The sequence below is a fragment of the Rhinopithecus roxellana genome, chromosome 11, assembly GCF_007565055.1.
Source record: "Rhinopithecus roxellana isolate Shanxi Qingling chromosome 11, ASM756505v1, whole genome shotgun sequence".
NCBI classification, from domain to species: Eukaryota; Metazoa; Chordata; class Mammalia; order Primates; family Cercopithecidae; genus Rhinopithecus; species Rhinopithecus roxellana.
Window position 1 is genome coordinate 132051340 of NC_044559.1, and position 24187 is coordinate 132075526.

A 24187-nucleotide genomic window follows, 5' to 3' on the forward strand; every position below is an offset into this window, starting at 1 on the left:
GATATTTTTAGAAAGAGATAAGTGAGTCTTCTGACCTTTTTGCCACTTGGGTCATAAACATCTTGTTTTCTACCCTTTGTTTGGAACCATTATAACTTGTTTTTTTGTTTTGTTTTCTTTTTGAGATGGAGTTTTGCTCGTCACCCAAGCTGGTGTGCAATGGTGCAGTCTCGGCTCACTGCAACCTCCCCCTCCCAGATTCAAATGATTCTCCTGCCTCCGCCTCCCCAGTAGGTGGTGACTAGTTTTTGAAATATATTTTTAGTGGAGATGGGATTTCACCATGTTGGCCAGGCTGGTCTTGAACTCCTGACTCCCAAATAGGGAGCCTCCCAAATAGCCTCCCAAGGCGCCCACCACCACGCCTGGCTGATTTTAATTTTTAGTAGAGACGGGGTTTCACTGTATTGGCCAGGCTGGTCTCCCAACTCCTGACTTCAGGTGATGCCCGCCTCAGCCTCCCAAAGTGCTGGGATTACAGGCGTGAGCCATCACGCCCAGCTGGAACCATTATAACTTGTAACAAATATAGAATATAAATTATTGGTTTATTGGGGAGTTCAAATATGAATTTTAATAAAACCAAATCTCTTACAAGTTGAATATAACATTTCTTACTGTGCCCATTTAGACAGGGGTCCATCCAAAGGGCATTTTATCTGATTTCTGAAAGATACATTAAGTATCTAACTTACATAAAGAAGAAATACAGTAGTCCCGTGGTCAGTAAGTCCAAAAGAAGTCTGATTCATGGCATTAGAGCCATGCTAGGGAGAAAAAACAAACAACAACGACAAAAGTCATTCAGAAAGAGAGAAAAACAAAAAAGCAAAACATGTTTGGGATACTTACTAGTGAAATGTGAATCCCGGAGAAGTCCCTAGTAGAAGAACTGTCTAACTCTGGAAACTCTTGTCTGTACGGAGAAGGGATGAGAGCACTTATATGACCTCTGACAGGCCTTTGACTAGTCAGGACTGTGCTGTACTCTTCATTGATCTGGGTAGGACTCTGGAGAACTGGCTGCTACACTCTTGTTATATTTCATTTTCCTGAGGGACAAACTGTTACTTAATATAAATCAGTATCATTATATAACCTAGAAAGATGAAGAAAGCCAACCACTAGACTACCCTCTGAGATACACAAGTACAGAAGGGAAATTGTCAATTTGTTGGGCTGAGGAAATATTTTGGGAATCTTTCAGAGAGACAGTTGCTTGTGGTAGATAGATAAATGGGCATGGAGATGCATTTATCAAAGGCTATATTTTGGGTCTTCATAATTCTGGGGATGTGTTAGAATTCTAGTACTTTCCTCATTACATCACTGCCTGATCTAACCAAGAGATTTATTTATTTATTTATTTATTTTTTGAGACGGAGTTTCGCTCTGTTGCCCAGGCTGGAGTGCAGTGGCCGGATCTCAGCTCACTGCAAGCTCTGCCTCCCGGGTTTACGCCATTCTCCTGCCTCAGCCTCCCGAGTAGCTGGGACTACAGGCGCCTGCCACCTCGCCCGGCTAGTTTTCTGTATTTTTTAGTAGAGACGGGGTTTCACCGTGTTAGCCAGGATGGTCTCGATCTCCTGACCTCATGATCCGCCCGTCTCGGCCTCCCAAAGTGCTGGGATTACAGGCTTGAGCCACCGCGCCCGGCCACCAAGAGATTTATTTTCCTTCACTGCCTCATTTGTTGTGTTGGGAGTGTATTAAAAGTTTGATTTTTTTCCCCTAAGTGCTTTTCAGTTCCTCAGTGCTATATAGATGTTAAATAATTAGGCTCTAGTTTGAACACACTTCACGTTTTAGATGGCATTGTTTCTATTCTTTTAATTATTGTATACTTGATTTGAAAATTACAGACTTGTAATGCAGATAGATTAATTTGGAAGTGTGGATGAGCTGAACTTGATTTTAGTATTTAAGAAGTTTAAATTGTTAGAATAGCCAGTTTTCAACAGCTATTCCCTCATCCAGGATGTAGGGCTTCATTTTCTGAGGGAAGGGAAAGGGTGATAAACATATGAAGGAGTAAACTTGAAATGAGCCATCAGCACCTGGGTCCTCCTGTACGATGTCTCTTTTGTTCCCCACTTTAATTTTTTTTTTTTTTTTTTTTGCCTAGTCTCGCGATCTCCACTCACTGCAACCTCTGCCTCCCGGGTTTGAACAAGCGATTCTCCTGCCTCAGCCTCCCAAGTAGCTGGGACTATGGGCGCTTGCCACCATGCCCGTTGTTCCCCACTTTAAAACTACTTTTATAGGGCTGTGAGCAGTGGCTATGCCTGTATTCCCAATGCTTTGGGAGGCTAAGATGGGAGGATCACTTGAAGCCAGCAATGTGAGACCAGCCTGGGCAACATAGCAAGACCCCATCTCTACAGAAAAATAAAATTAGTGTGGCATAGTGGCACATACCTGTAGACTCAGCTACTCTGAAGGCTGAGGTGGGAGGATCACTTGAGCCCAGGAGTTCAACACTGAAGTGAGCTATGATTGTGCCGTTACACTCCAGCCAGGGTGATAGAGCAAGATCCTGTCTCTAAAAAAAATATAAAAAATTAAAATACATTTATAGAACATGAAAATAATACAGTTCATTATTGAACTAGATTCTAATCATTGTAAATAAGACAAAACCAAAGGAAAGATATAAAGATTATAAAGGATGAAACAAAGTTGCTGTTATTTGCAGATGATATGACTGTTACAAGAAAACTCAATCTACTGATAAGTCAGAAGCAACAATAAGAGAGTATAGTGGGTTGTTGCATCAAGGCATAACATTCAGTTCTATTTCTTTTTTTTTTTTTGAGACGGACTTTTGCTCTTGTTGCACAGACTGGAGTGCAATGGTGCGATCTCAGCTCACTGCAACCTCTGCCTCCCAGGTTCAAGTGATTCTCCTGCCTCAGCCTCCCGAGTAGCTGGGATTACAGGCACCCACCACCATGCCTGGCTAATTTTTTGTATTTTTAGTAGAGCTGGGGTTTCACCATGTTGGCCAGGCTGGTCCCGAACTCCTGACCTCAGGTGATCCACCCACCTCGGTCTCCCAAAGTGCTGGGATTACAGGCGTGAGCCACTGTGCCCAGCCCAGTTCTGTTTCTATAGCTGGCAACAAACAGAAAATGCAATTTAAAAAGCATTTTATAATAGCAACAAAGTATATGCAGTAAATATGAATAAATCTTACAAAAATGGTATAAGACATTTGTGTAAAACCTCCTCAGAGATCCAGTATAACGAGCAATCAAAGTCAACACCCTTGCAATAACTCTTCAAGTCAAAATAGAAAATTGCCAGTACTGGCAGGGCGTGGTCGCTCACACCTGTAATCCCAGCACTTTGGGAGGCTGAGGTGGGTAGATCACCTGGGTGTAAGGAGTTCAAGACCAGTCTGGCCAACATGGCGAAACCCTATCTCTACTAAAAATACAAAAAATTAGCCGGGTGTGGTGGCACATGCCCATAATCCCAGCTACTCAGGAGGCTGAGGTATGCGAATCACTTGAACCTGGGAAGTGGAGGTTGCAGTGAGCCAGGACCGTACCACTGCACTCCAGCCTGGGCAACAGAGCAAGACACTGTCTCAAAACAAAACAAAAAAAAGAAAGAAAATTATCCTCCCTTTTTTCTCAAACAGATCTCTTTTCTCCCAGGGACTTCCTAATGTTTGTGGTAATCATTTCCATTTTTTTTTTTTTTTTTTTTTTGAGACAGAGTCTCACTGTGTTGCCCAGGCTGGAATGCAGTGGCATAATCTCAGCTCACTGCAACCTCCACCTCCCGGGTTCAAGTGATTCTCCTGCCTCAGCCTCCCAAGTAGGTGGGATTACAGGTGCATGTCACCATGCCTGGCTAATTTTTGTATTTTTAGTAGAGGCGGGGTTTCACCATGTTGGTCAGGCTGGTCTCGAACTCTTGACCTTGTGATCCACCCGCCTTGGCCCCCTAAAGTGCTGGGATTACAGGCGTGAGTCATCGCGCCTGGCCCATTTCCTTGTTTTATCGGATGTTTTACTACCTATATATTTATTCTTAATCTAATTTAAAAATTACCTGTTTTTGAGACTTCATTGTAAATGGAATCATTCTATGTAAATTTTGTGTGTGTTTCTTAGCTCAGCAATATGTTTATGAGAGCATCTACATTGTTGTGTGTAGGTCTGGTTCATTTTCATTATTGTATGGTATTTTTTTTTTTCTTTTCTTTTCTTTCTTTTTTTTTTTTTATTTTTGAGGCAGAGTTTCGCTCTTATTGACCAGGCTGTAGTGCAATGGTGCTATCTCGGCTTGCTGCAACCTCTGCCTCCCGGTTTCAAGCGATTCTTCTGCCTCATCCTCCTGAGTAGGTGGAATTACAGGGATGCGCCACCATGCCTGGCTAATTTTGTATTTCTAGTAGAGACAGGTTTCTCCGTGTTGGCCAGGCTGGTCTCAAGCCTGCTGACCTCAGGTGATCTGCCCACCTTGGCCTCCCAAAGTGCTGAGATTACAGACGTGAGCCACTGTGCCTGACCTTGTTATTTCTTTGTGTAAATAAATCGCTGTTGGTGATCTCTTCTACCAAATGACTACCAACTACCCAAATGTTGGCAGTCATTTGGATTGTTTCCAGTTTTTTTTTTTTTTTTTTTTTGAGACGGAGTCTCGCTATGTCGCCCAGGCTGGAGTGCAGTGGCCGGATCTCAGCTCACTGCAAGCTCCGCCTCCCGGGTTTACGCCATTCTCCTGCCTCAGCCTCCCGAGTAGCTGGGACTACAGGCGCCCGCCACCTCGCCCGGCTAGTTTTTTTGTATTTTTTAGTAGAGACGGGGTTTCACCGTATTAGCCAGGATGGTCTCGATCTCCTGACCTCGTGATCCGCCCGTCTCGGCCTCCCAAAGTGCTGGGATTACAGGCTTGAGCCACCGCGCCCGGCCCAGTTTTTTATTTTTATGAAGAGTATTACTAAGAACATTTTTGTACATGTTTACTTATGTGTACACATTTCTTTTGTACACATGCCCAGGACTGGAATTGCTAGATCATAGAATATGTACGTCTTCAACTTTTTTAGATAATGCCATTTGTTTTCCAATGTGGTTGTACTCATGTATACTCTGATCAGTAGGCTTATTTTGGAAGTTGAGAAAAGACAGTTCTGAAATTTACGTAACAAACAGGGAAAAATAGGACACTACTGAAAAATAACAACAGAGTGTGACTTCAGAGTAGGCAGGCTAAGTTATTTATTTATTTATTTGAAATAGGATCTTGTTCTGTTGCCCAGGCTGAGGTGTAGTGGGGCTATTACAGTTCACTGCAGCCTCGACCTCCTGGGCTCAAGGAGTCCTCTTGCCTCTGCCTCCCGAGTAGCTGGCACCACAGGCATGTGCTACCATGTCTGACTGAGTTTTAAATTTTTGGTAGAGATGGGTTCTGACTATGTTGCCTAGGCTGGTTTTGAACTCCTGGGCTCAAGCAGTCCTTTCACTTTGGCTTCCCAAAGTGCTGGGATTACAGGCATGAGCTACCATTCCTGGCCCAGAGTGTGCTAAATTATATTGTGGTAACAAAGAACACTAAACTCCCTGTGATTAATATACCAAAGATTTATTTCTCATTCACTGAAGATAAGTGGGGATACGACTGATTATATCACTTAGGTACCAAAGCTACAATTGTATTGAGTATTATTGTTTTTTAGAGATAGGATCTTGCTCTGTCACCCAGCCTGGAGTACAGTGGTACCAGTCATAGTTCACTGCAGCCTTAGTTTCCTGGGGTCAAGCAATTCTGTGCCTCAGCCTCCCAAGTAGCTAGGACTATAGATGTGTGCCACCATACCCAACTCCTTTTTATTTATTTATTTTTTTGGTAGAGATGAGGCCTTGCTGTGTTACCCAAGGCTGGTCTTGAATTCCTGGCCTCAAGTCATCTTCCCACCTTGGCCTCTCAAGGTGCTGGCATGAACAGCACCATGCTTGACCACCATATAAAATATTAGTTGCTAAGCCAGGGGGAAAAAAGAGCTTTGGAGGGTTTTGCATAGGCAGTTAATGCTCAGCAGGTTACTTCTGCTCACAGCTCATTGAAATAAAACTAATCTTGTCCCACTGACCCACAAGGGAACCTGGAACTGTAGTCCTATGGTGATCCTTGAGAGGGGTAAGACCAGAGATATTTGCCAAACAGTATTAATGACTAACATACTTTATGAGATATCAAGAATTATTATAAAACTATAATAATTAAGATAATGTGGTATCTACACAGTATGGCAAGTAAATCTGTGGAACAAAATTTGTGGTTCAGAAATAGTCATATAGGAAACTTGCTACTTGCCCTGTGAATCTAAGGAGAAAGTGGATTTTTCAATGAATGGTGTTTAGACAATTAGTTATCCCTATAGGGAAAAGAAAAAAGGAAATTAAGTTTCCTATTTCATACCATACCAAAAGTAAGAATTTCAGATGAATTAAGGACTAAAATGTGACTCACACCTCTAACCTCAGCACTCTGGGAGGCCAAGGTGGGAGGATCGCTTCTGCCTAAGAGTTCGAGACTAGCCTCGGCAACAAAATGAGATCCTGTCTCTACAACAAGTCAAAAATTAGCCAGGCATGGTGGTGCGCACCTGTTGGCCAAGCTACTTGGGAGGCTGAGGCAGGTTCGCTTGAGCCCAGGAGGTCTAGGCTGCAGTGAGCTGTGTTTGTGCCACTATACTCCAGCCTAGGTGACAGAGTGAGACTCCGTCTCATTTTTTTTTCTTTTTTTGAGACGGAGTCTCGCTGTCTCCCAGGCTGGAGTTCGGTGGTGCAATCTCAGCTTACTGCAAGCTCCGCCTCCCGGTTTCACGCCATTCTCCTGCCTCAGCCTCCCGTAGCTGAGACTACATGCACCCGCCACCATGTTCGGCTAATTTTTTGTGTTTTTAGTCGATACGGGGTTTCACCATGTTAGCCAGGATGGTGTCGATCTCCTGACCTCGTGATCTGCCCTCCTTGGCCTCCCAAAGTGCTGGAGTCTCGCTCTGTCGCCCGGTCTGGAGTGCAGTGGCCAGATCTCAGCTCACTGCAAGCTCCGCCTCCCGGGTTTACGCCATTCTCCTGCTGAGGCCATTCTCCTGCCTCAGCCTCCCAAGTAGCTGGGACTACAGGCGCCCGCCACCTCGCCCGGCTAGATTTTTGTATTTTTTTAGTAGAGACGGGGTTTCACCGTGTTAGCCAGGATGGTCTCGATCTCCTGACCTCGTGATCTGCCCGTCTCGGCCTCCCAAAGTGCTGGGATTACAGGCTTGAGCCACCGTGCCCGGCCAATTTTTTTTTTTTTTTAAAGTTTTAGAAGAAACTATGAGAGAGTATCATGACCTCAGGGATAGGGAAGTACTTATTAAATACGACATGAAAAAAAGTTAGGAAATTGATAAATTTTACTATAGAAATTCAGAAACTTTCATTTATCTAAAGACTCCATAAAGAATGCAAAGAGACAAGGCTACAAACCTGGAGAAAATATCTTCAACATATATATGTAACAGAAGATTAGTATCCAGCATAGAACTCCAGAGAATTCCTATAAAAAATAAATAAAAGGCCGGGTGCGGTGGCTCACACCTGTAATCCCAGCACTTTGGGAGGCTGAGGTGGGCAGATCACTTGAGGTCTGGAGTTTGAGACCGACTTGACCAACATGGAGAAACCCTGTCTCTACTAAAAATACAAAATTAGCCGGGCGTGGTGGCACATGCCTGTAATCCCAGCTATTTGGGAGGCTGAGGCAGGAGAATCACTTGAACCTGGAGGATGGAGGGTTGTGGTGAGCTGAGATTGTGCCATTGTACTCCAGCCTGGGCAACAAGAGCGAAACTCTGTCTCAATAAATAAATAAATAAATAAATAATACATGAGTCAAGAGAAAAATAGACAAAGCTACAAACAGGCCTTTTTCAGGATAGGAAACCCAAATAACCCCTGAGCATATGAAAAGTGCTTTCCCTCATTAGTAATCTAAGAAATGTAAATTAAGTCATACCCTTCAGTTTGGTAGACATTTAAAAATCTAATAAAATTGTTACTGCTAGGCGGTGGTGGCTCACATCTGTAATCCCAGCACTTTGAGAGGCTGAGGCAGGAGGATCGCTGAGCTCAGGAGTTTGAGACCACCATAGACAACAAAGTGAGATCCTATCTCTACGAAAACATTTTTAAAAATTATCGGGGCATGTTGGTGTGTGCCTCTGGTCCCACCTACTTGGGAGGCTGAGATGGAAAAATACTTGAGCCCAAAAGGTTGAGGTTGCAGTGAGCCTTGATTACACTGCTGCACTCAAGCATGACAGATAGAGTCTATCTCAAAAAAAAAAAAAAAAAAAAAAAGTTCCATGTTACCAAAAATGTGGGATAATGAGGACTTGACATACATTGCTAGCTGGAATATAAATTGATATCACTACTTAGGAAAACAGTTTACCATTACTTAGTCGAATTGAACTTGCACCATGTAACCCCCTCGCAATTCTACCCCTAGAAATACATTGTAGAAAACTTCTTGATATATAATGTGCCAGAAGATATATTTGAGAATGTTCAAAGTAGTGTATTTTGAGATTGTAGAAAAATTTAAATAACACATTCCAACTACACTAGAGTGGATTTAAAAATTATGGTTTATTCCAATAGTAAAATACTATACAGTAATGAAAATGAATTCTGCAGCTGCATACGACAACTTGGGCTAATCTCATAAAACATCACATTGATTGAAAAAAGCAAGTCATAGAAGAGTATATGAATCATGATTCCATTTATATATAAATCAAAACCAGGCAAAACTGAAGAACATATTGTTCAGGGGTACATGCTTGTGATAAGTCTGTAGAGAAAAAGGAAATGCTTTTCACAAAATTCAGGATAGTTGTGTTCTGTAGAAGGTGGAGGGTGGATTTCATGTAAGGATATGTAATCAGTTGGAGAGGCTTAAACTCATGGTTTATTTTTCTATTTCTTAAATTGGGTGGTGGGCACATGGGTGTGTGGGTGTTTATTATTCTTTGGCTGTGTATATGTTGTGTTTATTCTCTTTTTGTATGACTATTTTAATTATAAAATATAGAAAAGCACTGCAGCCATTCTAGGAAGCACACTAAAGTATAAAGAGGAAAGATGAAAATTGCCTGAATTCTAGTATGGAGATTGTAATTTTTTTATTGTGTTTTTGTGAGCCACAGTTTTGCTCTAATCATCCAGGCTGGAGTGCAGTGGCATGATCTCAGCTCACTGCAACCTCTACCTCTTGGGTTCAAGCAATTCTCGTGCCTCAGCCTGCCGAGTAGCTGGGATTACAGTTGTGCGCCACCATGCCCAGCTAACAGATTGTCATTTCTCTTTATGCTTCCCCTCTGGTCTGTATTTCTGGTAGTAAGTCTTTTTGCCCACTGTTTTTGTAAAAAGATTACTTTTTTCCAGATCCCTAAATTGCCTCTCTGTCTGTACTATCTTCCTACTTCATTTGTTTTTAAACCTAAGAATACCCTGGAATGCTGTATTGAAGTTAGTATCTTCTCATAATCCTGAAGTGGCTCCCACTTGTTTCTTAAATCACTTAAAAATGCATGATTACAAACATTTTAAAACCTAATTTTACCTTTCTTTCCTTTCCTTGCATAGGCATTCTCCATTTCAGCTATGATAACAGTACACTTGCTATGTCTACCTCTTAGACATTTCAGATGCCATTCACTTTGCGTGGAGTGTTTTACCTCCCTTTTGCCAAGCCACATTCACTTTTCAGAACTCTGCTTCAGAAGTTAGCTTCTTCATGACATTTTATTTAAATTTTAAATTTTTTAATTAAAAAAAATGGAGACAGAGTCTTGCTATGTTGTCCAGGCTGGTCTTAAACTCCTGGCCTCAAGTGATCCTCCTGCCTCGGCCTCCCAGGCTGCTAGGATTACAGATGTGAGTCACTTTGCCCTGCCCTTCATGAAGTTTTAGAAATACTGTCTATCTAGATCTATGGTTGTTTGACTTAACAGTAGCTAGCATGGCTGAATAAATTTTTGGGAAAGAAGCTCAACTCTTCTCTCTTGGTATTTCTCACAGTGCCTAGTACAGTGCTTGGACCATACTATTAACACTCTACTTTTCTGGGTTTTCTGGATATAATCTTTCGGTAGTTCTTGGATTTTTTTTTTTTTGGAGACTGAGTCTTGCTCTGTTGCCCAGGCTGGAGTGCAACGGCGTGATCTCGGCTCACTGCAACCTCTGCCTCCCGGGTTCAAGCGATTATCCTGCTTCAGCCTCCTGAGTAGCTGGGATTACAGGCACCTGCCACCACACCTGGCTAATTTTTGTATTTTTTTTTTATTAGAGACGGGGTTTCACCATATTGGCCAGGCTGGTCTCAAACTCCTGACCTTGTGATCTGCCCACCTTGGCCTTCCAAAGTGCTGGGATTACAGGCGTGAGCCACCGTACCTGGCCTTCTTGGATTTTATTAAATAGTTATGGAGTTTTTGGTAGTTGCCTTCTGTTTTTCTTCTTTTCTTTTATGATCTTTCTCACTCTTGTCCTATTTGATGGAAAGAGGTTTTCATCCTGTAACTTTTGGTCTCACTTTTTTTAGTAGGCCTTTCTCATTTGGTAAGGGAAGGGTAAAATATGTGTTTATTGTGGGTGAGGCTAGAGTGATGATGGAAAAGACCTGGTGAAAGAAGAAGGCAGACCTGGGATTCTGTCAGCAAAGCATTTATCTGGCAGTCTGTGGTTAAGTTACATGTTACCTTGTGGTATTTCCAGTGTGGTTATAATTTTATATGCTGAAATCCCATTTTTTCACTGCTTCCTATTTCAATATTAAAGGGATGTTTGGTGAGGCTGATAAGAATTCCTTTTGGCTGACTATGATCTGTTTGTATTCCCTCTTTTTTTTTTTTTTTTTTTAAATGGAGTCACTTTGTCACCCAGGCTGGAGTGCAGTGGTGTGATCTCAGCTCACTGCAACCTCCACCTCCCAGGTTCAAGTGATTCTCCTGCCTCTGCCTACCCAGTAGGTGGTGGCTAATTTTTGTATATATTTTTAGTAGGGATGGGATTTCACGATGTTGGCTAAGCTGGTCTCGAACTCCTAACCTCAAGCGATCTGCCTGCCTCGGCCTCCCAAACTCTGCTGGGATTACAGATGTGAGTCACCATGCCCGGCCCTGTTTGCATTCTCTAATGTGAAGTTGATATGTAAAATACTTTTTTTTTTTTTTTTTTTTTTTGAGATGGAGTCTGGCTCTGTCACCCAGGTTGGAGTGCAGTGGTATGATCTGGACTCACTGCAGTCTCCACCTCCCAGGTTCAAGTGATTCTCTTGCCTCCACCTCCCGACTAGCTGGGATTACAGGCGCCTGCCACCACGCCCATCTATTTTTTTTTTGAGACAGAGTTTTGCTATTGTTGCCCAGGCTGGAGTGCAATGGTGTGATCTAGGCTCATCACAACCTCCACCTCCCAGGTTCAAGTGATTCTCCTGCCTCAGCCTCTCTAGTGGCTGGGATTACAGGCATGTGCCACCATGCCTGGCTAATTTTGTCTTTTTAGTAGAGGTGGGGTTTCTCCATGTTGATCAGGCTGGTCTCGAACTCCCAGCTTCAGGTGGTCTGCCCGCCTTGGCTTCCCAAAGTGCTGGGATTACAGGTGTGAGCCACCGCTCCTGGCCTACTAATTTTTTATATTTTTAGTAGAGTCAGGGTTTCACCATGTTGGCCAGGCTAGTCTTGAGCTCCCAACCTCAGGTGATCCACATGCCTTGGCCTCCCAAAGTGCTGGGATTACAGGCATGAGCCACCACGCCTGGTTGTAAAATTTTTGTTTTGTAGTTTTTTTTTTTCCAAAACAGGAAACTCCAAACTTTCTCAATTTGAAATACAGTTGACCCTTGAGCAACACGAGTTTAAACTGTGTGGGTCCATTTATATTGTTTTTCAATAGATATATTGTAAATTTTTTTGAGATTTGTGGCAATTTGAAAAAACTCACAAACCATGTAGCCTGGAATTATCAAAATAATTAAGAAAAAGTTATGTCACAAATGCATAACATATGTAGATAGTAGTCTATGTATTGATATAATCATGTATTCATATTATCGGTAAGGCTTCTAGTCAACAGTAGGCTATTAGTAGTTAAGTTTTTGGGATGTCAAAAATTATACACAGATTTACAACTGTATGGGGTCAGTTCCCCTAACCACTGAGTTGTTCACGTGTCAGCTTTATAAGGACTTGCCAATTCTGTAAAGTCAGATTTCTTTTATTTGGAGCATAATTATTCACTCTAGGAATCACTGTTAAGGACAGAAGGAAACACTAACATGTTTCTAGATGAATCAGAGGCTAGCCAACTTTCCTTTTTTGTATTGTATACATTTGTATAGTATTGTATACTATAATATATACTATAATACAATCCCATGCCTGTATACAATTGTATAGTATTGTATCCAGTATTTATAATTGCTTTGATTTGTACATAGTATTTATGATCCATTTCTTTTGGTTCTGTAAAATGTACTGGGTTTTTTCTGTGTTATATGATACTAAGTCCCTACAGTAAATTCAGCCTCAAAATCTTGCATGCAAGTTACTAATTATGCCTTTCATTGAAAATGTTTTGTGTCAATGTGTCATTCTGCTTACTTTGAACCATGATGCCTGTCAATTCTGACTTAAAAATTGAAGACCGGGCACAGTGACTCACGCCTGTAATCCCAGCACTTTGGGAGGCCGAAGCGGGCAGATCATGAGATCAAGAGATCGAGACCATCCTGGCCAATATGGTGAAACCCCATCTATACTAAAAAGACAAAAATCAACTGGGCATGGTGGTGCTTGCCTGTAGTCCCAGCTACTCGGGAGGCTGAGACGGGAGAATCACTTGAACCCTGGAGGTGAGGTTGCAAGTGAGCCGAGATCTAGCCACTGCACTCCAGCCTGGGCAACAGAGCAAGACTCCATCTCAAAAAAAAAAAAAGAATAATGACTTTAAAAATCCTTCTTGAGCTGGTCTTGAAGTGGTTAGTCACTGAACCCATTTATTTGATAAATAACCCATTTATTCTCCTTTTGAGAATAAAACTTCCTCACGCCTATAATTCCAGCAGTTTTGGAGGCCAAGGTGGATGGATCACCTGAGGTCAGGAGTTCAAGACCAGCCTGGCCAACATGGTGAAACTGTGTCTCGACTAAAAATACAAAAATTAGCCTGGTGTGGTGGCATGCGCCTGTAGTCCCAGCTACTCGGGAGGCTGAGGCAGGAGAATCGCTTGAACCTGGGAGGTGGAAGTTGCAGTGAGCCGAGATCGCGCCATTGCACTCCAGCCTGGCGACAGAGAGAGACTCTGTCTTAAAAAAAAAAAAAAAAAAATTAGCCAGGTGTGGTGGCAGGCACCTATAGTCCCAGCTACTTGGGAGGCTGAGGCAGGAGAATCACTTGAACCTGGCAGGTGGTGGTTGCAGTGAGCAAGATTGTGCCACTGCACTCCTGCCTGGGTGACAGAGTGAGACTCCATCTCAAAAAAAAAAAAAGAAAAATTGAAGAAGTTTGTGTGCTAATTACCCTGTCCCTTCAAAAGCCCCCAATTTTTTCTATCTCATATCACTAAAATATGTTTTCTAACCTAAATTACTGTTATGCCTATAGCCCAGTGGTCTTATTTATTATTCACAATGAATCTACTCTTACACCCCTGGCCCCCAGGGTATGACTTGACTTTGGTGTTGGCTTATTTATTTATCTCTGTTCAGTAGAGGAAATCCGTCCTCTGTATTTAGTGTGCCAGAAAGATTTTGCTCTTCCAGGGATTGTACTAGAGGCTTTGCCGTGCCAGGATGTAGGACAGAGTGTTTTTTGTTATAGGCAAAGCAGAATGTGCATTGATTGATTAAATTAAACAAATCTTCTCAATTAGTGATTTTTCTTTTAAGTATGCTAGTATAAGGCATAAAAGCCTGGGAATGGTGCTGGCAGGGGGTGGGTGGGGAGGAAGCAGAATTTTGTATATAAGGTATCCTGTAATGTCTGTATGTGGAGAGCAGTTAGACTGTTCTGATGGGACAGGAAGGTATATGTTCTGCTTGTAGTCCACTTGTTGATTGGGGGAAATTTGAGAATTCAGGGAATAAATCTCTAGTATTTTTCAAGTTATACCTTATGCCTGTTTCTCTGTTGTGTACTGAAGCATAAGCACAGAGAATAAAATGATGTAAGAAATTACTCAGCCCGGGCGCGGTGGCTCATACCTGTAATCCCAGTGCTTTGGGAGGCCGAGGTGGGTGGATCACGAGGTCAGGAGTTCAAGACTAGCCTGGCCAAGATGGTGAAACCCCGTCTCTACTAAAAATACAAAAATTAGCCAGGCTTGGTGGCGGGTGCCTGTAATCCCAGCTACTTGGGAGGCTGAGGCAGAGAATTGCTTGAACCTGGGGGGCGGAGGTTGCAGCAAGCCAAGATGGTGCCACTGCACAATTGTTGCCTGGGTGACAGAGTGAGACTGTCTCAAAGAAAAAAAAAGAAATTACTCATTGTTCATTATTAATCCATTCCTTTCTTTTGCAGATTGTAGAAATGGAAGGTTCTTCATTGTTCTTTAGTCACAGCCACTATCAGAGAAGAGAAAACTCATTATTCTGGACTGATTCTTTAAACCAGGAAATTAGATTTCTAGTGTATTCCCCAGAAATTTTAGCTGGTAATAAACAGCTCTCACATAGGGAAGTATGTCCTTATGTCTAATCCAAATATCATCTGCTTGAGTTTAACTTCATTGTTTTGATCACCTATGTATGAATATGATCATATTTGTATGGTCCTTTGATCGTCCTTCCCTTAGTTTTAAGTTCCTATTAGGCTGTGACTAATTTAAATATTCTCAACTAATTTATCCACTGGCAAAACTTGAATAGTATAAAATGAATCCTTCATCTTTTTTTAAAATTTGGAATTCAGAATTGTGTATGATATTCAAATAGAAGGGGTACGACTGCAAGGAAACATATAGTGAATCATCATGATTCTTTCCTTGCCAGAATTTATGGCAGATCCTACAGTTTAGACAATCTCAAAACCTTGTGCTTATCGAGAAGGGTCTCCCCGTTCAGTTTTTCCTGAGGGGTAAGTGGTTATGTATTGATTCTCAAAATTTGATTTGAATACTGTTGGTAATTTATAAGAGTCTTGCAGTTTTGATCTTGGCAAAAATTAGTAAATGACTATTATATTTTATAAAACCTCAACATTAGCTTATTGTTTCTCACTAAAAGCAATACCATTCTCTGGTGAATTTCGCCCATCTCTGTCTCTGTCCATTGTCTTGAAGTCTTGGTGTTCCTGTTTATCTGTGTCTCTTGTCTTTGTGCACATGTGAGTTGCCTCTAGTTTGCATAGGTGGTAGCAGGCATGAATGTGATGTGTAGCTTATGATTGTCTTTAACCTCACCATTGCAAGTCCCAAACATTGTTATGAACAGAATGCAAATAAAGTCTTAAAGTTATGAGATGATATGGTATTGATAATTGACTTTAATTTAAAGGGACTGGTAAAGGATATGTAGGTGCTTTTCTAATCAGAGTCCAGAAGGTAGATATATGGTTAGAGAATCCCAAGGGAGAAACTAGCCAGCTCTTCTCTGCCTTCCCCAAAGTTAGATCAAGAGTTTGTATTAAATTACATATGTGATGATATTAAGGCATTAATACCTTTTGGAGTGTGTGTGATAATGATATTATGGTTGTTTATTTATTTATTTATTGAGTGAGGGTCTTGCTCTGTCACCCAGGCTGAAGTGCAGTGGTACAATTATAGCTCACTGTAGCCTGGTACTCTTGGGCTTAAACGATCTTCCCACCTCAGCCAACTGTGTAGCTGAGACTACAGGTGTATGCCACTGCACCCAGTTAATTTTTTTTTTTGTAGAAACAAGGTCTTGCCTTATTGCCCAGGCTGGTCTCAAACTCCTGGCTTTAAGCCATCCTCCCAAAGTGCTGGGATTATAGGCGTGAGCCACAGTTCCCAACCTTATGGTTATGTTTCAGAGAAAATGTTTTTATTTTTTAGAGATATATTTTGAAATATTTACAAATGAAAAATGTTTGGCACTTGTTTCAAAATGATCTGAGAGTAAGTGGGTGGGTAGTATAGATGAAATAAGATTGGCCACAGGTTGATAATTGTTGAAGTTGAATGATAAATAAAAGGAGTTGATTTAGCTCTTCTGTCTACCCTTGTATGTTTGAAGTTTTCTACAATAAAATGTTAAAATCCTGTGTTATTTTTGGGTGCCAAAAGGGTAAAATGTTTCTCCCCTCTTGAAAGACAACTTTCAACATTCTTTTGAATACACAAAATCAAGTGAACGTTCTCTTTTCCAGTAGTCAGTGATCCTCAAGGACTAGCTCCCTTAACTTACTTACAGAGGGTAGTGTTTACAAATAAGCCAGACTGGCCATTAAGATCTATGATTCCCAGGAGATGTAGCGAAAGTAGTGATTATGAGAGCCAAAATGATGAGTGATTTGGGAAGTCCAGATCGAGAAGAGAAACCCTAAGAATAGAGTTAATGGCAGGGTGTAAAGTTTGTCACACCTTTGCAGTAGGTATTGCAGGGATGAAGTGGGCTGCCTACTGGAGTACTTTCCAAAGACCTTGAGCTCAAAAAGCACCAAAATTAGTGACAACCTTTCTCCTTAATCCTCACCTTCTTGACTCATGACTTCTTTTAGATATAAGACTAGGAAATCCTGAGAGAGAAAAAAAAAAGCTGTTTCCCACTTAAAGACAAGAGTCTGTTTTAGGGGAAAAAATACTTAAGCAACAGCTGCATTTGTAGATGCCGAAGCACAAAGACTTTCTGTTTTTATGGCACTTCTTTTTTATTTACATGGTTTTTACTAATCCAAATAATTATTTGCTTATGTGGATAGAATTGTTTGCTGCTTAATCAAGAGAGGTGGGTGGGGAAGCACCTGCTTTTAGTCATTAAAGTCTTGTTGCTTTTGTACTGCATCCAAGAAACTAGTTAACAGACAAAAAGTGATTTGCCTTTTCCTGAGAATGAAAAGGAAGACCTCTTTGGTTTCACCCTGTGAAGAAGAGCAGAGAGAAGCTCCAAGGTGGATTTTCTCTACTTGTTGAAATGGAACCATCAGGGACCCCACAGGAAGAGTGATTCTTGGGTTTTGTTTCTTCCTGCCCTTTCTCCCTGCCTGTCATAGAACTCAGCAATTGGAAGAATACCAGTTTTTGTTCCTTATTGGTGCTGCCACCTGTTCTTACTGCTGAACTAAATGTTCTTGGCTTTCTTTGGTGTGAACAGGATCTCCCTCTGGGAAAGGTGGGAGGAGGGTGAAAAAGAGAACGGGAGGAGGCCCATTCCAGTCCCTGTGCTCATGTGAGAGGGACACACAGAGGTTAGTATGCTGCTCTAACAGAGGGGCTTTGTGCTACAGCTTCTTCCAGAGCTCCACAGATGCATGCTGGGCGGGCTCAGTCAGCTTTACCCGTAATACACTTGCTTCTTCCTGACAATAGCAGAGCAAGACTGACAACAATAATTAAAATAAGAGAATAAAGAAGATGTAGTCAGAGACCATTCTGAATGCATTCAGATTCTCAGTGTGTATGAGGAAGGCTGCCTGTAATTAAGAGATGAGAAAAGATTATATCATAGAGACGTTGATACCACTGAACTGAGGAGCCAGATCTATTGTTACAGACCCACTCTGGGTGCAGTCAGAGCTCTGACCTTAAGACCTTTCCCTTTCTGTACTGAAACCCTTGTTATCTAGGTCATGGGAAATATGCCTCCTTTGAATGGGAGAAACAGAATAGAGAATAGAAAAAAGTGTAGTTCTTCCTACTCAGATCTCAGAGACTGAGGAAGTAGCTCAAGGTAGAAGCATCTGACTCAGATCCCTTCTTTCAGCATTAGGACAGTGACAGACAGGCTCTTTAGCAACCTGAAATGACTCCTAAATAGAATAATAATAATAATACCTAACATTTAGCATTTATCACACTGACAAGGATTAGTCTAAGATATATACATTTATATCCTTTTTTGTTTGTTTTTTTTTCCTGAGACGGAGTCTCGCTTTGTTGCCCAGGCTGGAGTACAAGTGGTGTGATCTCAGTTCACTGCAGCCTCCTGCTTCAGCCTCCCGAGTAGCTGGGATTACAGGTGATTGCCACCACACCTGGCTAATTTTTGTATTTTTAGTAGAGATAGGGTTTCACAATGTTGGCCAAGCTGATCTCGAATTCCTGACCTTAGGTAATCCTCCCGACTTAGCCTCCCAAAGTGCTGGGATCACAGGCGTGGGCCACCACACCCGGCTGATATATATCTTATATATATGTATGTGTGTGTGTGTACTCATTTAATCCTCAAATAACCCTAGGCAGTAAATACAGTTTTTTTTTTTTTTTTGAGACGGAGTCTTGCTCTTTCGCCCAGGCTGGAGTGCAGTGGCACGATATCGGCTCACTGCAACCTCCACCTCCTAGGTTCAAGCAATTCTCCTGTCTCAGCCTCCCGAGTAGCTGGGACTACAGGTACTCACCACAACACCCGGCTAATTTTTGCATTTTTAGTAGAGACAGGATTTCACCATATTGGTCAGGCTGGTATAAATGCTGTTATTAAACTCTCTTTTAAAAGAGAAACTGAGGCCTAAAGAAGTTAAATAACTTACCCAAGATCATATAGCTGAAGTATCAGGGTTGAGATTTTGAACCCATTTTAGCTCCAGAATCCAGTCTGTTAACCATTACACCATAACATCTCTGAGTGGAGTCTTGACTTTTCTCAAACAGGGTCATCTGAGAACCACAGAACACAGAAAGTGATTAGAGTGACTGTTTTCTTAATTCTCTCCAAGATGGCATATAGCTAGTGCTATGCATAGGAGAGTTGCTATTTCGTTAGGAACAGTTGAGGCCCTAGAGTATTAGGGCTTAATTCTTGAGGAAATCCAGTTGAAGAAGACTAAAGGGGCCGGAGTTTATAAATTTCAGATTTGTATAGAACTATCCTGGAAATAATTTCCTATTGGTTTGTTTTGGAAACAATTTTGGATTTTGAGCAAAGGACCAAACCTCATCCATCCTTTGTTCTGCAATAGAGCCTATGTCAGCAGTAATTTCTTACCAGTAACAATTGAGAAGAGCAACAGGCTGGGATGTAATAGTGGTCACTAAGTTTTTGCCAAGCTGGGTTGACCTTCTTTCAACAAATCATGATGTCATCAGGCCACTATGCAATTTGTAAAAGCAGTCACTGCTTTTTCTCCCTTCCTTTTCCTTTGTTTCTCCTTATTTCTCCAAAGGTTCAAAATCCCATGGGTCACTGGACACATATCCAATTATTTAACTGTGGACCTAGATCATTCCTTTTGGTCTAGTTTAAGAGGTTACTAATAGACATTCTTCCCCTTCCAGTAACAAATTATGGAAGGCCCTGCCCTGCCTTGCGTTGACCTTATAATGGAATTGTGTATAAATTTCTAGGTTGAGCCAAAATAATGTGGAGTAATTATAACAGATTTCCCTCACAGCTTATTAAAGAATACTAAATATGTATTGCTGGCACTGCCTCCCCCACATCATATGGAGATATTTGTAGGAACATAATAGCAGGTTACACAGTAATCTGTTCTTGAGCTGCTGCAGGAGTAGATGTTCAGTATGTACGAGGAGGAAAGGTGCTAGTGGGAGGGCAGAATGGGAAAACAGTTTTTTTTTGAGTTGGAGTCTTGCTCTGTTGCCCAGGCTGGAGTGCAGAGGTGCAATCTCAGCTCACTGCAAGCTCTGCCTCCCAGGTTCACGTCATTCTCTTGCCTCAGCCTATGAATATTAATAGGGCTGGGCGCAGTGACTCATGTCTGTACTCCCAGCACTTTTAGAGGCCAAGGTGAGAGGATTGCATGAGCCCAGGAGTTTGAGACCAGCCTGGACAATATGGTGAGGCCCCATCTCTTACAAAACAGTTGAAAAGTTAGCGGTGTGTGGTGGTGCATGCCTGTAGTCCCATTTACTCAGGAGGTTGAGGCTGCAGTGAGCCATGTTCATGCCACTGCACTCCAGCTTGTGTGACAAAGCAAGACCCTGTTCAAAAAAACGACAACAAAAACACAAAAAACCAACTAAACAAAAAACCCACAAATATGCACAAAAGTATCCTATGTATTATTTAGGGATATATATGTAAAACTATTAAAAACAAGATTATACAACAAATTTATGATATGAGTGGCTGGTAGAGAGTGGGGCAGTCTTAAACAGGACTTTGGCATTATCTATAAATGAAAGTAAACATGATAGAATGTTTATTTCTGGGTATTAGACTCACAGATTTTTGTTGTATTAGTCTCTGTACTTTTTGGTCATTTTATATTAGCTGAAAATTTTAAAAGAAAGGGGGTCAAGATTCATAGGATGAACCCCCAGAAAATAATTTGTTGATACGTTTATATGTATTTTTTCTTTTTTTACCTAACCCATCTACTTCTGTCTGTATTAGAGGAAGAAGAAATGAGGTAACTGCATTACATTAATTCATGACAGTGGTTTCTCCTAATGTGTCCTTGGCATCACACTCAGATGAAAGAATGAGGATCTTTATTAGCACAGATCATGCCCTTCATTCTGACTCTTGATTTTATTTTTAATTACTAACTGCAAGCATGCCAACCCATGGGAAGCACATTTGGTTGTATCGCTATCATCATGGAGATGCTAGCATGACAGACTAGGATGTATACTAGTTTAATAACAGCATTGCACTTTTTCTCTTGTCTAACCTCTTCCCTACAGGGAATCTTTAACCAGTTTCAGTGTAGTAGTGAAAAAGTGCTTCCATCTGACACTCTCCGCAGTGCTCTGGCAAAGACTTTCCAGGATGAACAACGTTTCCAGCTGGGAATTATGGATGATGCTGCAGAGTGCTTTGTAAGTGCTGGCCTCTGGCCCTCTTTGATATGGGGTGGGGCTGTTGATGGTCTCCATCAGGGACTGGCTACTTTATGGTGGAATTTACTGTGTCCTTATCTCTACAGTTAGAGCTAGGAGTTTCTCTGATTTTTCAGGGATCTAAAATGTCTCTGTTATAGCAGTGTGTTATTATTTTTCGTTTAGGCTGGTGGTTTTGTGCTTGTCATTGCATAAAATATCAGCTTTCACCTTCAGAGGATCCAAGGCTCATTAAAATACAAATTGCTGGGCTGTACCCCCAGAGCTTCTGATACAGTAGGCCTAGTGGAGGGGTCTCTGAATATCTGTATCTAACAGGTTCCTAAGTAATGCTGATACTGATGCTGCTCCTCCATTTCTACAGATAATTAATCAGGGAATAACTGAGTCCCTAGCATAAGTGTGATATGCTAGATAGATAGCTACATTGCCCCCAGTGCCCCTCACTCTTCTGAACTCTGTGTTCTATCCGTCAGCCTTCAAAAGACTCTCTGTACATCCATTTAGAAAATTTGAGGCCGGCACAGTGGCTCACACCTGTAATCCCAGCACTTTGGGAGGCCAAGGCAGGCGGATCACAAGGTCTGGAGTTCAAGACCAGCCTGGCCAACATAGTGAAACCCCATCTCTACTAAAAATACAAAAATTAGCCAGGCATGGTGGTGGGTGCCTATAGTCCCAGCTACTTGGGAGGCTGAGGCAAGAGAATCACTTGAACCTGGGAGGAGGAGGTTGTAGTGAGCCTGGATTGCACCAATGCACTCCAGCCTGGGTGACACAGCAAGACTCTGTCTCAAAAAAAAAAAAAAGAAAAGAAAAGAAAATTTAACAGTGATATATATCTCATCACAGGATAAAATGTGGCCCCAGATCAGAGGTGCTCCTGAGGAACTGGATCACTAATATATTACTCGTGGGAATGTAAAATGGTATAGCTACTCTGGAAAACAGTTTGGCAGTTTCTTAAAAAGCTAGACATGTAAAGTACCATATGATCTAGCAATTACATTCCTGGACATGTATCCCACAGAAACGAAAACTTATATTAAAACAAAACCTGTTTATGAATGTTCATAGAAGTGTTATTCATAATAGTAAAAAACTGGAAACAACCCAAATGTCCTTCAGTGAGTAGATGGCTAAACAAATGATAGTACTTCTGTACCGTGAAGAACTATGTAGCAATACAAAGCATTAAGTATTTTTATAAAAATAAAAAGAAACTATTGATTTACACAACTCAGATAGATCTCAAGGGAATTATGCTAAGTGTAAAATGGAATATCAAAAGGTTATATGCTGGCCGGGCGCAGTGGCTCACTCCTATAATCCCAGCACTTTGGGAAGCCAAGGCGGGTGGATCACTTGAGGTCAGGAGTTCGAGAACAGCCTGGTCAACATGGTGAAACACTGTCTCTACTAAAAATATAAAACTTAGCCAGACGTGGTGGTGCATACCTGTAATCCCAGCTACTCGGGAGGCTGAGGCATGAGAATCGCTTGAACCCGGGAGGTAGAGGTTGCAGTGAGCCGAGATCATTCTACTGCACTCCTGCCAGGGTGACAGAGCCAGACTGTGTCTCAAAAAAAAAAAAAAAAAAAAGGTTATGTGGTATATGATCCCATTTATATAACATTCTTGAAATAAAATGATGGAGATGAAAGAAGACATTAGTGATTACTACAGGTTAGGGTTGGGTTTGGACAGGTAAGGCTCTAAATAGCTAGCATGAGGGAGCCTTGTGATGGAACTGGTCTATATCTTGATAAAATGGCACAGAGCTATACATACTCACACACAAATGAATGCATGTAAAACTGGTGAAATCTGAATAAAGTCTGGATTCTATCAATGTCCATTTCCTGGTATAGTTATCAAAGATGTGGTGGCTAACACCTGTAATCCCAGCATATTGGGAGGCTGGGGCGGGCAGATCATGAGGTCAGGAGATTGAGACCATCCTGGCTAACATGGTGAAACCCCGTCTCTGCTAAAAATACAAAAAGTTAACCGGGTGTGGTGGTGGGCGCCTGTAGTCCCAGCTACTTGGGAGGCTGAGGCAGAGGAATGGCGTGAACCCGGGAGGCGGAGCTGGCAGTGAGCTGAGATCGAGTCACTGCACTCCAGCCGGGGCGACAGAGCAAGACTCATCTCAAAAAAAAAAAAAAAAAAAACAAAAAACACAAAGATGTTACTGTTGGAGGAAGCTGGGTGAAGGATACAGGGGATCTCCTGTACATTTTTGAAATTAGCTATGAATTTATAATTATTTTAAACTAAAAAGTTAAAAAATTCAAAATATTCCTACTTTCCAGAAAGGTTGCTGTTTCTCTGGGTGAGCTGCTTATCAATTTATGTATTTGTCTGTTAAATATTGTTGGTGTACTGCTTTTGTTCTTTCCCTGTCAGGAAAACCTTCTGATGAGAATTCACTTCCACATTGCTGATGAAACCAAAGAGGATATATGTACTGCCCAACACTGCATTTCCCATCAGAAATTTGCAATGACATTGTTTGAGCAGGTGAACTCTAGCTCCATCTTTTTTTAGACCTTTCTTCAAGAACACTTTATCCTGGGATGTGGGGTGTTAAATGGGTGCCAAAACAGTTCCTGACTATGGTTGCTTGGTTTTGCCTTTTTCTCTTTGGCCCAGTGTGTTTGTACTAGCTGTGGTGCCACTTCTGATCCACTGCCTTTCATCCAGATGGTACATTATATCTCCACCACTTCCCTTTGGTGAGTCTTACAAGATTTTCTGTTGTGCCTTTAGGCATTCCTTTAGTTGATTGGACTTTTTTTTTTTTTTTTTTTTTTTTGAGACAGAGTCTCGCTCTGTCACCCAGGCTGGAGTGCAGTGGTGCAATCTCAGCTTACTGCAACCTCCACCTCCCGATTTCAAGTGATTCTCCTGCCTCCACCTCCCAAGTAGCTGAGACTTCCAGCTATTTCCACAAATAGTACACACCCCGCTAATTTTTTTGTATTTTTAGTAGGACCGTGTTTCACCACGTTGGTCAGGCTTGGTCTTGAACACCTGACCTCAAATCATCTACCTGCCTTGGCCTCCCAAAGTGCTGGGATTACAGGCGTGAGCCACGGTGCCTGGCCTATTGAACCTTAATTGAAGGCATTCAAATAGTTTTATATCCTGGCCGGGCATGGTGGCTCATGCCTATAATCCTAGCAC

General features: G+C 41.7%; 1 protein-coding gene across 10 annotated transcripts in view; it reads left to right on the plus strand.

Annotated features, from left to right (window-relative positions):
* The window catches only part of USP54 (ubiquitin specific peptidase 54), a 124635-nt gene that overhangs the window by 56765 nt on the left and 43683 nt on the right, over nt 1-24187 (plus strand). For 9 of the 10 annotated variants that reach the window (XM_010373105.2, XM_010373104.2, XM_010373107.2 and 6 more), the window contains 3 exons: nt 20842-20976; nt 23408-23521; nt 23654-23736. In XM_010373105.2, coding sequence (XP_010371407.2) covers nt 20842-20976; nt 23408-23521; nt 23654-23736 — 332 coding nt within the window. Of the gene's footprint in view, nt 1-20841; nt 20977-23407; nt 23522-23653; nt 23737-24187 lie in introns of those variants that run through there. The other variant, XM_010373108.2, reaches the window with a different exon arrangement.